At 40.3% G+C, this 15,916-nt stretch overlaps 1 protein-coding gene across 1 annotated transcript; it reads right to left on the bottom strand.

Annotated features, from left to right (window-relative positions):
• Positions 1-3,588: 3,588 nt before the first annotated feature.
• mad2l2 (mitotic arrest deficient 2 like 2) lies at positions 3,589-10,019 on the bottom strand. The gene is made up of 9 exons (XM_041856242.1): positions 9,967-10,019; positions 9,709-9,758; positions 9,479-9,597; positions 9,314-9,385; positions 9,073-9,173; positions 6,037-6,131; positions 5,615-5,688; positions 5,371-5,463; positions 3,589-5,239 (listed from the first exon to the last, which is right to left on the bottom strand). The coding sequence occupies exons 2-9, from the start codon at positions 9,746-9,748 to the stop codon at positions 5,198-5,200; spliced, it is 636 nt and encodes a 211-aa protein (XP_041712176.1). The 5' UTR covers positions 9,749-9,758; positions 9,967-10,019; the 3' UTR covers positions 3,589-5,197.
• Positions 10,020-15,916: the final 5,897 nt, after the last annotated feature.

Raw genomic sequence — 15,916 nt, 5'->3', positions numbered from 1 at the left:
CTACGTTCATCCACCTCTGGCCTGCTAGCCCCCCTACCTCTACGGAAGCACAGTTCCCGCTAAGCCCAGTCAAAGCTATTCGCTGCTCTGGCACCCCAATGGTGGAACAAGCTCCCCCACGATGCCAGGACAGCGGAGTCACTGACCACCTTCCGGAGACACTTGAAACCCTACCTCTTTAAGGAATACCTGGAATAGTATAAAAGTAATCCTTCTACCCCCCCCTCCCCCACTCCCCCATAAAAAAAACTTGGCTATCATAAGTTGAATGCACCCATTTGTAAGTCGCTCTGGATAAGAGCGTCTGCTAAATGACGTAAATGTAAAAATAAAACATTTCAGACAAAGGCTCAGTGTTGTTATCCTCGCAAGGGAGGGTGCTGGAATATTAAAAACAGGGGAGCCAGTAATTTGTACCCCTATATTTTTTTGCTTTTTTTTGTATTACTTGTTCAACAAAATATATTTATCTGGGCAATTGTATTTGTATAAAATAATGATAATACAAATGTAGCATACAATATACATCAGTATTTGTATTATATATTTAATGCAGTCTTTTTTGCTCATCTTTATGAAGGGATCCAATAATTTTGGACTCTGTATCTCAACCCACAACTGAAATAGCAATAATTTATGTATTACTTTAAACTGTTGGTCTAACTCTAACAGTTCAGAAAGTCACCACCAAACCCCTTCTTTAACTACATTTAAATGTCATAACCCATTATTCTTATTTGTGTACCCATCATCACGCTTGGCATGTAATTTTTGTGTCGTCATTTTTTTGTAGAACGACTTAGAGAAACTGAGTTGAGCCTTCTTGAGAAAGTGAGTCCCCCCCGCAAGTTATGCACATTCATAAATGGCAAAACAGACAAAAAATGTAATCATAAGGAATAAGGTTTTAAAGTGTCTGTCCTATAACTAAGAGACACATATTTGTTGGCACAAAAAATACTTCCATTCATTTTTTAAATCGGTACCGGGTTACCTTCAGTCTTGGCCTTGACCATGTTCGTGAGAGTCTCCCCTTTCCATAGAGTGGTTGTATTAGTTTTTGTAGGCCAAACCGTTCGGAATCTACAGATGTTTTCGTGAGAAGACCGATTTTCAGGATGTCTCCTGGTCTGCCACTTTCCACCGCAGATGCAGAAGGCTTTTGACGGGTGCGTCAATCGACTCTTAAGGATTTAGGCAGGTATTAAGATTTTCAAATTCAATTTCAAATCATCTGGTCATGTTCCTCAGAAAGCTAGGCAGCCTGTAGTCTCTTGCCTCCGTACCTCACTAGGGACAGGCAGGGGGAGGCAGACTGCTGTTGTCTCTAAGAGCAGGCCCAGAGAGAGCACACCTGACCTCAAACAGCAGTCTCAGGGGCCTCAGAGGAGAGCAAGCTCTCATAGGCCACCTGCACCTGCAGCCAAGGGTCAAAAGGTCAAGGTAGATAATACAGCAGAGCCAGTAATAATGCTTACATTACATGAGTTAATAGTCATAATTACTTTAAAATAATAGATACACTTGCAGGATGTACTGTATCAACTGTAAATATATACTATGGGGCCTATTCAATCAAACATGGATATTGATTTTCCAGGATAAGCCAAAACATCATTGTTTTTGTGCTGCAAAAAATGTTTCTAAGATCTAGGTACCTGTTACCTTGATCTAAAATGTTTATTTGTGAACAGCAGAAGGAGAGTTAGGATAGGACTCCCAAGAAGACAGCCACAGAGGAGAGAGTCCAGCCACAACCCCAGTCCTGTACCTGACAGAAGACCCAGCACTGTACCCATTACAGTAGATTACCCAGCCCTGTGGCCATCCCACACCCCAGCCACACCCTTACCTCAGGTAAAGCACCCGTCATAGCTCACACTGACTCAGGAAACGTAGTGACCTAGGTATGTATAACAACACATTGTACTTTGCATCACAGGAAGAGTTTGATGCATGGAGGACAAGTGTCCAGTAGAGGAATAGTGATAATCCCGATAGACTCATCCAGTGAGGAGGAAGAGGGACAGGGAGACACTTGGAGAAGCTAAGGATGGATGGAGTAGAGAGGACGAGGTAGAGAGAGTTGAAGAAGAATGTGATGGGAGGAATGAACATGGGGTTACGGTAGAGGAGGAAATTGATGGGAGTGACAGAAGATGACAAGGTATATGGAAAACCTGAGGAAGCATTGGAGGAAGAGGAAGTACAAGAGGAAGAATGGAAAGGGGAGGATATGTCTTACAATGGTGATGAGGAAGAGAGGGAAAAAGGTAAAGAGTAGGATGGGAGACTTAGGGGAGAGGGAGAGACAGAAGAAAGGCCCAAAGATGGAGTGAAGAGAGAGAACAGATCAGATGATGAAACAAGAGCGTTGACAGCAGAGGGGGAAGAAACTTGGAGCACAGAGCTTTACCCTGATGTAAGTTCACAAACTTTTGAAAGTAGATAGATTCAGTCAAACCATTCATATTTACAATTCAAAACCAAAACAGTCACACTCCAGTGAAATACTTTAGCGGAGAATGTAATGGGATGTGAAGCATTTATTGGGAATTGTATGCATGATATGTTTCAGTGCAGTGTTTACTTCGCATAATGAAAGGCTTAACAGCAGAGAGGGAGAATGATTCATCCTTTCCATGGTGCTGTTAATGGCTCAATAAAACTATTTTCACAATCCAGTAATCTATGCATGGTTTACACCAGGGCTCTCCAATCCTGTTCCTGGACAGCTATCCTCCTGTAGGTTTTCGCTCCAAACCTAGTTGTAACTAACCTGATTAATCTTATCAACCAGATAATTATTAGAATCAGATGCGCTAGATTAGGGTTGGAGCGAACACCTACAGGACAGTAGTTCTCCAGGTACAGGGTTGGAGAGCCCTGGTTTACACTATAAAATGACTAATCACGCTAGACAAGCACTTCATCTGTAACATTGAAACAAATGACAAAACTTAGTGTACATTTTCAAAAAGGCTATCATAGAATGAACAACTATTTATCATGATCTTTATTATGTTGGATTATATATGAGATGTGTTTTCTGTTTTCCTCCAGAGTTCTGGCTTTTCCTCTGTCCTAGACCTAGAGTCAGATTACAGTTACCCACATCTTACAGTCAGCAGAGGTACAGTAAGCTTCATAACATGACCCATATTCATGGTATTACCTCTGTCCATCATTTAACACTAAAGTATGAATTTGGTATTAGGCAGTAGTATCAGGTACCTGAGTACCTCTGGAGAGTCTTTACTCCCATCCATCACAGACATGGAGAAGTTCACACATCCACGTGAGTGAAGGCAGTATTACCTCAGACAATTAACTCCTACAGGGGGCCAGTATGAAAAAATAAATGTATGAACTCACTTAACTGTAAGTCGCTCTGGATAAGAGCGTCTGCTAAATTACTAAAATGTAAAATGTAATACAGGGCTTATTGCATGTCATATAGTCCATATGTACATTCCCTTCACTCCCTCCAACGCTACAACTTTCTTGTCTTCTCTCTAGTGACAGATTATCAGTTGTCCTCCTCCTTGGTGAAGGTCAACACAGACAAACATGGGTAACACTTTATAATAAAGTTAATAAACAATTTATTAGGCATTCACAGTTCTCACCAAATGTTAGTAAGCTAGTTATTTACACATAAAAACTTTTAAATGACGTATTAATGATTCATAACATAAGATAATTTATAAGATGTTTAATATAGGTCCTTATAAACCATTTACTAATCATTAGCAGTCTTTTTGCAGTCCATAATGTAAATAATTGTATCTACAGTGCATTTAATATCGCAACACACTCCATAAAGTAGACAAAATATAGACACATTAATATAGGAAATAACATTCATTTTAAATGAACAGGATAAAAAGCTAATATAAAACAGTAAAATCAAAGAGCAATAAAATGATTTGCAGAAGGCCAGGATAAAAAGGTGTGTTTGATCTACAAAACTCAATGGTATTGTAGATACCCCTACTTGCAGTCTCCATCAAATAATAAACAGAGCAAGTGCACTTCTGTAAGGTAAAATGTTATTTACATTGTATTCAATAGATTTACAACCCCTCCTTGTGTCAAGCAATTCTAATCAGTATCCGAGATTTAAGGAACTTTTATGGTAAGGTGGAACGGAACATAACTTGACAAAAAGTATGACAGTCTACTAAACACTTTATTTTCCAAAGTATAATGTATTATGAGAAAACAAAAATCAAATACCAAACAAATCAAAAACAACTAAATCCACTTTTATTTACAAAGCATTTTTGCAGTTTGGGTTGAGTACTTCCTTATGGAGCGTCAGTGCTCAACACTTGCAATATCAAACCGTGCAACCTGTTTGGTCATTCCTGTTATGGACTGTCTAGAATCAGGGCTCTCCAACCCTGTTCATGGAGAGCTGCCGTCCTGTAGGTTTTCGATCCAACCCTAATCTAGCTCACCTGATTCTAATAATTAGCTGGTTGATAAGCTGAATCAGGTTGTACAACTGGGGTAGAAGAGAAAACCTACAGGAAGGAAGCTCTCCAGGAACAGGGTTAGAGAGCCCTGGTCTAGAACTTCAACCAGGTAGACCATATCCACCTGAGACTGCCCCAAAAAAATTGTTTTAGTGAACACAATAATTAACATCATAGTGTAAACATAGCTTCATACAACACAATAGGGCTGCGTTAAGACAGGCAGCCGAATTCTGATATTTTTTTCGGTCTTTTGACTAACCAGATCAGCTCTGAAAGAATATCTGTGAATAGATCTGATGTGATTGGTCAAAAGACCAATTAGGGGAAAATATATCAGAATTGGGCTGCCTGTGTAAACGCAGCCTATGGTACATTTATACATTGCTTTATACACCAACTGGAAACAAATAGAATGGGAACAAAAGCACCCACTATACCACCGATAATTCCCCTTAGGCTTTGCTGTGATAACTATGTACAAACGTAATGATTTTCATTGTGATGAGCAATGATACAGTGCTGAACCGATAACTGACTCTGCCTATCCCCTCTTCCCAAGGCAAAAAAAAAAGTATTTTTCTCAAAGTTTTCACAGTTCAAGCATTAGAATGAAGATCCAGAGATCCCCACTTTTCCAAATCCACACCTCAACTAGTTGATTATTGTGGCAGCTGCAGTGCAGAGGATTGCAATCTTCTTTTGTCAAGCTTGGTCTATGAAGCCTTTTGTGCCCTCTCCTCCACGTACAGTTGCATCTAAACAAAGATTGTTACATACATATTATACACAACATGAAATCATTCACATTTAAACAATATTACTGTTTATTACTATGGGCTTTCATACAAGTGTTGTAATCTTCACAAAGAACCATGCCATTGCTTACTTTCACAATGTCTGATGTCATGGTCTTCAGCGGTATGAGTCTGGGCTCCTGCATGTGTACTTCCTGCTCATCTGCAACTATCCACGGAAAATCCTGGAGAGGAACATGACAACATCACATGTGGAGTATAGGGCCACACACTAGAATACAACAGATATGATTGAATGTAGGTACACAAACAAGTCAGTGTATTACAATCAACACACATACAGTATTGAAATGTCATGTTTGTGACAACACTGACCTTGATGACCTGCACCTTCTCCATGTTGCGCGTGGCAGCCTCCCTGGTGTGGACCAGCACTGTAAACGTACATCCTGGGAAAGTGGAGAGTAAATAGACGTATAAGTATACTATGACCGCTGCTGGACAACAAGTTAACAGAAATTGTATACTGTATGTATAATGTGTATTTTTATATTGTATTATACAGGGCACATTTGGACAAGAGACCTAGGTCTCAATATGACTTCTCTGTCAAAACAAAGGTAAAATAAAACATAATAAAACATAAAAAACCTAGTTATTCCTTGTCATGGACTCCACAAGAGAATTAGTGGGAACGCAAGACTTATATAGCAGCAGACCTCCAGCTATCGATTTTCACACAGAGATGTTTCTCACTGAGTGTCTCTCCATTCTCCAATATAGCTTTTCTATCTTACCTGGTGGGTTGTTTTCCAGAACTGCATCACATACACTGATCTTCAGGATAACCGCCCTCAGTAACTGTTCCACGTGTGACAGCAATGTATCAGAGCTGTAGAACATGAAAACAGAGAGTAACTGGGAAAAGCTCAAGGTATCGAAAAGGGTATTCCAACAACAAACCATATGAAATAAATAAAATGGTATTTGTCACATGTGCCGAATACAACAGGTGTTGACTTTACCTCGAAATGCTTAATTACGAGCACATAAAAAGTAAGACAATTTGAGAAAAAAAAACTACAAGGAAATAGTAACACAATAAAATAACAAGGCTATATACAAGGAGTAACGGTACCAAGTCAATGTGTTTGGGGTACGAGGTAATACGTACACTACATTTTACATTTTAGTCATTTAGCAGACGCTCTTATCCAGAGCGACTTACAGTTAGTGAGTGCATACATTATTAATTTTTTCATACCCACAACCATGGCATTGCAAATGCCATGCTCTACCAACTGAGCTACATCCCTGCCAGCCATTCCATCCCCTACCCTGGACGACGCTGGGCCAATTGCGCGACCCGTGGGTCTCCCGGTCGCGGCCGGCTACGACAGAGCCTGGATTCGAACCAGGATCTCTAGTGGCACAGCTAGCAATGCGATGCAGTGCCTTAGACCACTGCGCCACTCGGGGTCTCCCACTCCTCTTTCTATTCTAGTTAGAACCAGTTTGCGCTGTTCTGTGAAGGGAGTAGTACACAGCGTTGTACGAGATCTTCAGTTTATTGGCAATTTCTCGCATGGAATAGCCTTCATTTCTCAGAACAAGAATAGACTGACGAGTTTCAGAAGAGAGTTATTTGTTTCTGGCCATTTTGAGCCTGTAATCGAACCCACAATTGCTGATGCTCCAGATACTCAACTAGTCTCAAGAAGGCCAGTTTTATTGCTTCTTTAATCAGCACAACAGTTTTCAGCTGTGCTAACATAATTGCAAAAGGGTTTTCTAATGATCAATTAGCCTTTTAAAATGATAAACTTGGATTAGCAAACACAACGTGCCATTGGAACACAGGACTGATGGTTGCTGATAATGGGCCTCTGTACGCCTATGTAGATATTCCATAACAAATCAGCCGTTTCCAGCTACAATAGCCATTTACAACATTAACAATGTCTACACTGTATTTCTGATCAATTTGATGTTATTTTAATGGACAAAAAAATTGCTTTTCTTTCGAAAACAAGGACATTTCTAAGTGACCCCAAATTATTGAACGGTAGTGTACATGTAGGTAGGGGTAAAAGTGACTAGGCAATCAGGATAGATAATAAACAGAGTAGCAGCAGCGTATGTGAAGAGTGTGAAAGTGTGTCTATGTGTGAGTGTGTGTGTGGCGTCAATATGCGTGTGTGTGTGTGTTTTGTGTGTGTGAGCGTATGTAGTGCGTATGTGTGTGTTGGAGTGTCAGTGTAGTATGTGTGAGTGTGTGGGTAGATTCCAGTGAGTGTGCATAGAGCCAGTGTAATAGAGTCAGTGCAACAAAAAAAAGGGGGGTCAATGCAAATAGTCCAGGTAACCATTTGATTAACTGTTCAACAGTCTTATGGCTTGGGGTTAGAAGCTATTCAGGAGCCTTTTGGTCCCAGACTTGGCGCTCCGGTACCGCTTGCCGTGCGGTACCAGGCATCTGACACTGCCTGGTATAGAGGTCCTGGATGGTGATGTACTGGGCCGTACGCACTACCCTCTGTAGCGTATTACGGTCGGATGCCAAGCAGTTGCCATACCAAGCAGTGATGCAGCCAGTGAAGATGCTCTCAGTGGTGCAGCTGTATAACTTTTTGAGGATGGGCCCATGCCAAATATTTTCAGCCTTCTGAGGGGGAAGAGGTGTTGTCATGCCCTCTTCACAACTGTGTTGGTGTGTTTGGATCATGATAGGTCCTTAGTGATGTGGACACCAAGGAACTTGAAGCTCTCCACTACAGCCCTGTCGATGTGAATGGGGGCGTGCTCGGTCCTCCATTTCCTGTGGTCAAGGATCAGCTCCTTTGTCTTGCTGACGTTGAGGGAGAGGTTGTTGTACTGACACCACACTGCCAGGTATCTGACCTCCTCCCTGTAGGCTGTCTCATCATCGTCGGTGATCAGGCCTACCACCGACGTATCGTCTGCAAACTGAATGATGGTGTTGGAGTCGTGCGAGGCCACGCAGTCGTGGGTGAACAGGGAGTACAGGAGAGGACTAAGCACGCACCCCTGAGGGGCCCCCGTGTTCATGGTCAGCATGGTTTTTGTGTTGTTGTCTACCCTCACCACCTGGGGGCTACGCGTCAGGGGCTGCCCGTCCAGGTGCAGAGGGAGATGTTCTGTCCCAGGGGTCCTGAGCTTAGTGATGAGCTTAAAGGGGAACTATGGGGATGAACGTGATGAGCTGTAGTCAATGAACAGCATTCTCACGTAGGTGTTCCTTTTGAACAGGTGGGAAAGGGCAATGTGGAGTGCAATAGAGATTGCGTCATTTGTGGATCTGTTAGGGCGGTATGCGAATTGGAGTGGGTTTAGGGTGATGGTGTTGATGTGAGCCATGACCAGCCTTTCAAAGTATTTCATGGCTACAGTGCTACTGTGCAATAGTGATTTAGACAGGTTACCTTGGCGTTCTTGGGCACAGGGACTATGGTGGTCTGCTTGAAGATTGCAGGTATTACACATTAGGGTTGTCATGATGCCAGTATTGCAATACTACGATACCTGATTTTCCATGGCAAAAAGGAAAACACAAAGCAGACTAAACGCTTTGGTACTTTAAAAAACCTACTGTACGTAAAATATTGTGTGCTATAGGTTGGAAAATAAATGTGATTGTGGGTGACAACATAAAGCTTTCCAACATTAGGACTGTTTTCCTCAGGTAATTCAGTCCGCTTCATGTTTTGTTTCCTTGCCATGATACATTTGGGTATCGCGATACTGGTATCGTGAAAACCCTATTACAGACTGGATCAGAGAAGTTGAAAATGTCAGTGAAGATATATACTGACCTGATGGATAAAATAGGAGGCTGTGAAATCTCAAAGACAAATCTCTCAACTGGATGATGCTCTTTGTCCATGATGACCACCACCACTTTTTCTGCATCATTCTGAGGGAGCAATGTAGAACTTCATACTAGTAATATGTACTCAAAAAAGGTGTGCCCTCATGCAATAACATATTTAGCATGGTCAGCCATTGGGTTTGCAAGACTATGTCAATTATATGTAGGCTAATGTATTCTCTCACCTTCTCAATGAGGGGTTTTACACAGTGAAGAGTATCATGGATGTATTGGTTCAGCTCTGGATGGCATGACATCTAGAAGGTAACGCAACATGAGAGATGGAGATTCTGCAGATAACCGTTAATAGTAGCTGAATGGTTATTACACTGGTGATATGATAACCTTACCTGTACAGGTACATTGTATTTATTTCTCTTCTGGAATATCCCAGATGGGTACACCTCTCGTACATAGAGGATGAGATGAATAGCCACTTCCAAAAACTCGCACAAGATGTCAGCCACCACTGCAAAAGAAGACAGGCAGTAACGAAGCTTGAGTCTATATGAAAATTAAACTGCTCAATTGAAATGCATATTTTACAGGTCGATGTAAAATAATTTATATAGCTAGCTACCTTGTCCAAAATTGAGGTCTTGTCTTGTTAGGGTTGTCATTTTCTGGTCGCTGAGGGATGAGAACACAAATAATGTCGAATGATATGAGGCCACCTAACGAACGTTTCAAACGTCAAAAAGGGAGTTGATAAGACAACTAACGTTAGCTAGGAAAAATCGCGGACATGGAGCAATTCAACCTCTGAAAAACGTAAGACTGTCGTTTGTATATCTGTTCGGAATTTAATCATAATATACAGCAAAGAGTCTAATAATACCTGCAACGTCTGTATATTTGTTTACATCCACTGCTTCTTGTCGTCGCTTGGTTATGACGTTTACATGGCGCACGCCCATAATTTACATACACACACTAGATGACTGGTAGTGTGCGCTGTGTTGAATCAAAGACGTTATTTGTGGTTGAATCCTCCATTCCTCCATCTTGGCACTCCCCCACCGTTGTAAAAAAATATTTTGGAAGCTATAGAATGCCTTTATTAATGTCTACATTCGTATAGCCAGATTTATTCTATTACAGATCCCTTAATGCATACCTTAAAATTATAGTATGTGAGCTAAACAAACACATACACACATATATATACATACATATATATATATACATATATATATATATATATATATATATATATATATATATATATATATATATATATATATATATATATATACTACTGTTCAAAAGTTTGGGGTCACTTAGAAATGTCCTTGTTTTCAAAAGAAAAGCAACTTTTTTGTCCATTAAAATAACATCAAATTGATCAGAAATACAGTGTAGACATTGTTAATATTGTAAATGGCTATTGTAGCTGGAAATGGCTGATTTTTTATGGAATATCTACATAGGCGTACAGAGGCCCATTATCAGCAACCATCAGTCCTATGTTCCAATGGCACGTTGTGTTTGCTAATCTAACCGGGGCCTCCCACTCCTCTTTCTATTCTGGTTAGAGCCAGTTTGCGCTGTTCTGTGAAGGGAGTAGTACACAGCGTTGTACGAGATCTTCAGTTTCTTGGCAATTTCTCGCATGGAATAGCCTTCATGTCTCAGAACAAGAATAGACTGACGAGTTTCAGAAGAAAGTTATTTGTTTCTGGACATTTTGAGGCTGTAATCGAACCCACAATTGCTGATGCTCCAGATATTCAACTAGTCTCAAGAAGGCCAGTTTATTGCTTCTTTAATCAGCAAAACTGTTTGTTTTCAGCTGTGCTAACATAATTGCAAAAGGGTTTTCTAATAATCAATTAGCCTTTTAGAATGATCAACTTGGATTAGCAAACACAACGTGCCATTGGAACACAGGACTGATGGTTGCTGATAATGGGCCTCTGTACGCCTATGTTGATATTCCATAAAAAATCAGCCGTTTCCAGCTACAATAGCCATTTACAACATTAACAATGTCTACACTGTATTTCTGATCAATTTGATGTTATTTTAATGGACAAAAAAATTGCTTTTCTTTTGAAAACAAGGACATTTCTAAGTGACCCCAAACTTTTCAACGGTAGTATATATATATATACAGTTGAAGTTGGAAGTTTACATACACCTTAGCCAAATACATTTAAACTCAGTTTTTCACAATTCCTGACATTTAATCCTAGTAAAAATTCCCTGTCTTACGTCAGTTAGGATCACCACTTTATTTTAAGAATGTGAAATGTCAGAATAATAGTAGAGAGAATGATTTATTTCAGCTTGTATTTCTTTTATCACATTCCCAGTGGGTCAGAAGTTTACATACACTCAATTAGTATTTGGTAGCATTGCCTTTAAATTGTTTAACTTGGGTCAAATGTTTCGGGTAACCTTCCACAAGCTTCCCACAATAAGTTGGGTGAATTTTGGCCCATTCCTCCTGACAGAGCTGGTGTAACTGAGTCAGGTTTGTAGGCCTTCTTGCTCGCACACGCTTTTTCAGTTCTGCCCACACATTTTCTATAGGAATGAGGTCAGGGCTTTGTGATGGCCACTCCAATACCTTAACTTTGTTGTCCTTAAGCCATTTTGCCACAACTTTGGAAGTATGCTTGGGGTCATTGTCCATTTGGAAGACCCATTTGTGACCAAGCTTTAACTTCCTGACTGATGTCTTGAGATGTTGCTTCAATATATCCACATAATTTTCCTTCCTCATGATGCCATCTATTATGTGAAGTGCACCGGTCTCTCCTGCAGCAAAGCACCCCCACAGCTCGATGCTGCCACCCCGAGCTTCATGGTTGGGATGGTGTTCTTCGGCTTGCAAGCCTACCCCTTTTTCCTCCAAACATAACGATGGTCATTATGGCCAAACAGTTCTATTTTTGTTTAATCAGACCAGAGGACATTTCTCCAAAAAGTACGATCTTTGTCCCCATGTGCTTTTGCAAACCGTAGTCTGACTTTTTCATGGCGGTTTTGGAGCAGTGTCTTCTTCCTTGCTGAGCTGCCTTTCAGGTTATGTTGATATAGGACTCGTTTTACTGTGGATATAGATACTTTTGTACCTGTTTCCTCCAGCATCTTCACAAGGTCCACAAGGCTGTTGTTCTGGGATTGATTTGCACTTTTCGCACCAAAGTACGTTCATTTCTAGGAGACAGAACGCGTCTCCTTCCTGAGCGGTATGACGGCTGCGTGGTCCATGGTGTTTATACTTGCGTACTATTGTTTGTACAGATGAACGTGGTACCTTCAGGCGTTTGGAAATTGCTCCCAAGGATGAACCAGACTTGTGGAGGTCTACAATTCTTTTTCTGAGGTTTTGGCTGATTTCTTTTGATTTTCCCATGATGTCAAGCAATGAGGCACTGAGTTTGAAGGTAGGCCTTGACATACATCCACAGGTACACCTCCAATTGACTCAAATGATGTCAATTAGCCTATCAGAAGCTTCTAAAGCCATTACATCATTTTCTGGAATTTTCTGTTCTGGCCATTATTATGAGCCATTCTCCCCTCAGCAGCCTCCACTGAACATTTTTTAAAAACCAGTTTTTGCTTTGTCATTATGGGGTATTGTGTGTAGATTGATGACGGAAAAAAAAATGTAATCCATTTTAGAATAAAGAATGTTCACCAGAGCTGTTGCCAGAAAATTTATTGTACATTTCTCTACTATAAGCCACCTCCAACATCATTTTAGAGAATTTGGCAGTATGTCCAACCGGCATCACAACCGCAGACCATGTGTTTGGCGTTGTGTGGGTGAGCGGTTTGCTGATGTCAACGTTGTGAACAGAGTGCCCCATGGTGGCGGTGGGGTTATGGTTTGGGCAGGCATAAGCTACGGACAACGAACACAATTGCATTTTATCGATGGACATTTTAATGTACATAGATCCCGTGACGAGATCCTGAGGCCCATTGTCGTGCCATTCATCCGCCACCATCTCATGTTTCAGCATGATAATGCACGGCCCAATGTCGCAAAGATCTGTACACAATTCCTGGAAGCTGAAAATGTCCCAGTTCTTCCATGGCCTGCATACTTACCAGACATGTCACCCATTGATTATGTCTGGGATGCTCTGGATCGACGTGTACGACAGTGTGTTCCAGTTCTCGCCAATATCCAGAAACTTCACACAGCCATTGAAGAGGAGTGGGACAACATTCCACAGGCCACAATCAAAAGCCTGATCAACTCTATGTGAAGGAGATGTGTCGCGCTGGATGAGGTAAATGGTGGTCACCACAGATACTGACTGGCTTTCTGATCCACACCCCTACCTTTTTTTTAAAGGTATCTGTGACCAACAGATGCATATCTGTATTCCCAGTCATGTGAAATCCATAGATTAGGGCCTAATTAATTTATATAAATCGACTGATTTCCTTATATGAACTGTAACTCAGTAAGATCTTTGAAAATGTTGCATTTTGCGTTTATATTTTTGTAATTTTGTCCTTGAAACATTTAATTGAAATTCTGTATAATTCCATTCATTCCTATGGAGGACTGCTCCTACTGGGGAATGCCAATATGGCCGACCGGTTGCTTCAAAGCCTCTCAATGGCCAATATATAGCATCAGCCATCCAGGGTTTATATTCATCATTAGCACACAAAAATAGCCAATGCAGCCACATGGCTACACTTTTGAGCTCCATGGGGGCATTCGCATGTGGTAGAGAGAATCCTCTGGTCACCTATAGAGACCTGCCAAGAGGATGGATGTTAAGTGCCACATGCCTTTCAATGCATACCTTTGAACACCTTGAAATTAATTAGTTGTAAGAAATGTGCTATATAAATAAAGTTTGATTTGATTGATGACATTACAGCTGTAGAATATTTAATAAACTGTAATTGTGCAGTTTTTCCATAAACTTTTAATTGATAACTTGGGATTTTATCACTTGACATATACATCATATAGTGGGAAGGATCCTACAAATCAAGACTGTGTGAATGCATGTACTACTCCGAATAAATAAATACTGTTGTCTCTGGTCATAAAACTACAATACAGGCTGGATGTTGTCGTATCGGGTGAATGCTGGCAATTATTGCTGATAAACAAAGGAGTCCGCTCATACTGAACTTTGATCATAAGGTTTATTCATATCACAAGCTTTCAGCATGAGCTTACAGGTGTCAAGATCACCCGGAGAACGGCATCCCCCGAATTGCAATGGCCGTATATATAATCTCCCCAAGATGTGGGTGGCTCCCTCTACTGTCCAATCCCCTGTCTACAACACACTTCCTGTCTGTTGTATGTGGCGTTACACTAAAACATTCCCTCTTGATACTAAAATCAACATTCTTTCAGTTCCACTTAAAAACCATTAACAAAGACATAATCCTAATACACTACATTTCCCCCCTTCGAGACGAACTAAAACTCTTGAAAACAAACAGAATAGGATTATGACAAGTAACAATTTATCTTATTGAGTATTTTTAACCTTAAACCAAAAACATTCTTCTCTAGAGTGTATATACCTTTCTATGAAATATGAATAACTGTTTATGAAGTGTGAATACATTACTATGAAATATGAACAAATCTTTATGGAGTGTGAGAGCGAAAAACTGTCCGGCAACCTTCGTTATCAATCAAGACAGTAAAATTATCTCACGGTCCCTCTGCCCCAGGCAACCACCTAGATATTCCAGATAAACTCATAAACAATGTAAATGCATTTGAAACTATGATGCAATTAAATACACATGTAAGCCCCTGCAAACAAAATACTATCCAAAAAATGTCCACTCTAAGGCTGGTCAACCCATTGGACCCTACAGTGGACCTCTCCCTGCCTAGACTCCCTGTCCCTAAGCATCAACGAAATAAACAAAAACATCTAAGATCCCCACATGTATCCAATAACATCAAATATCATTCTACAAAAATGTATACCTAAGAATATGACACAAATTATGTATTACACATGCATATATGTCTATATTTCATTGCAGACACTGGAATGTAGTCCACTACACTTCATCTCCTCCGTAGTCTCCTCTTCCAATGTATTGTTGATGATGGAATCGGAATCTTTCCACACCTTCTTTGTTCCATCTCCTCCAGTCATTGTCCTTTCATATTGTCCCTTCATATTGTCCTTGTTTGAGTATTTCAATCTCCACATATTCCCCCAAATGCTTCTGGAAGAAAAGAAAAGACCAAACAATATATTTTGCAAAACAACACTTTCAAATTAAACATCAATATCAACTAAGAATATAAAAATGATATATAAATGATATCAACTAAGAATATAAAAATGATATATAAATGATGTATGAATCACATTATCCTATTCCCCCCTTTGATTCATAAAATCATACTAAAATCACACTAATATTGAAGGAAAAAAAAATAATTTGAAAAATGATCAAATCATCAAAAAGGATATTTATCCATCCAGTTCCACTTGTCCCTCTTCATCCAGATCAGGAACAGTCAACACCGGCATCTGAGTGTTGTCTCCAGGCATCACTACTCCAACCTATCTCAATATCATAGCTTTCGCAAAGGTCAGTAACAAAGTACAAAAGCAAAACATCACACACAACACTATCAGAGCTGCAACTAAAATCTGAACCATCACTGCTCCTATTGGGCCTACCTGATCTTGCAACCAAGTCTTCGCTGACCATCCAGCTCCTTCAGATCTACCAAATGCATCCCTTATATTCTTCAATGCATATATAACCCTAGTGATAATATCTGAACTATCTGGACTCAAAGTATAACTAATATT

The sequence above is a fragment of the Coregonus clupeaformis genome, chromosome 30 (genome assembly GCF_020615455.1).
Source record: "Coregonus clupeaformis isolate EN_2021a chromosome 30, ASM2061545v1, whole genome shotgun sequence".
Lineage (NCBI taxonomy): Eukaryota > Metazoa > Chordata > Actinopteri > Salmoniformes > Salmonidae > Coregonus > Coregonus clupeaformis.
The sequence above is the reverse complement of the archived record's forward strand: the minus strand, read 5'-3'. Positions and strand labels throughout refer to the sequence as shown.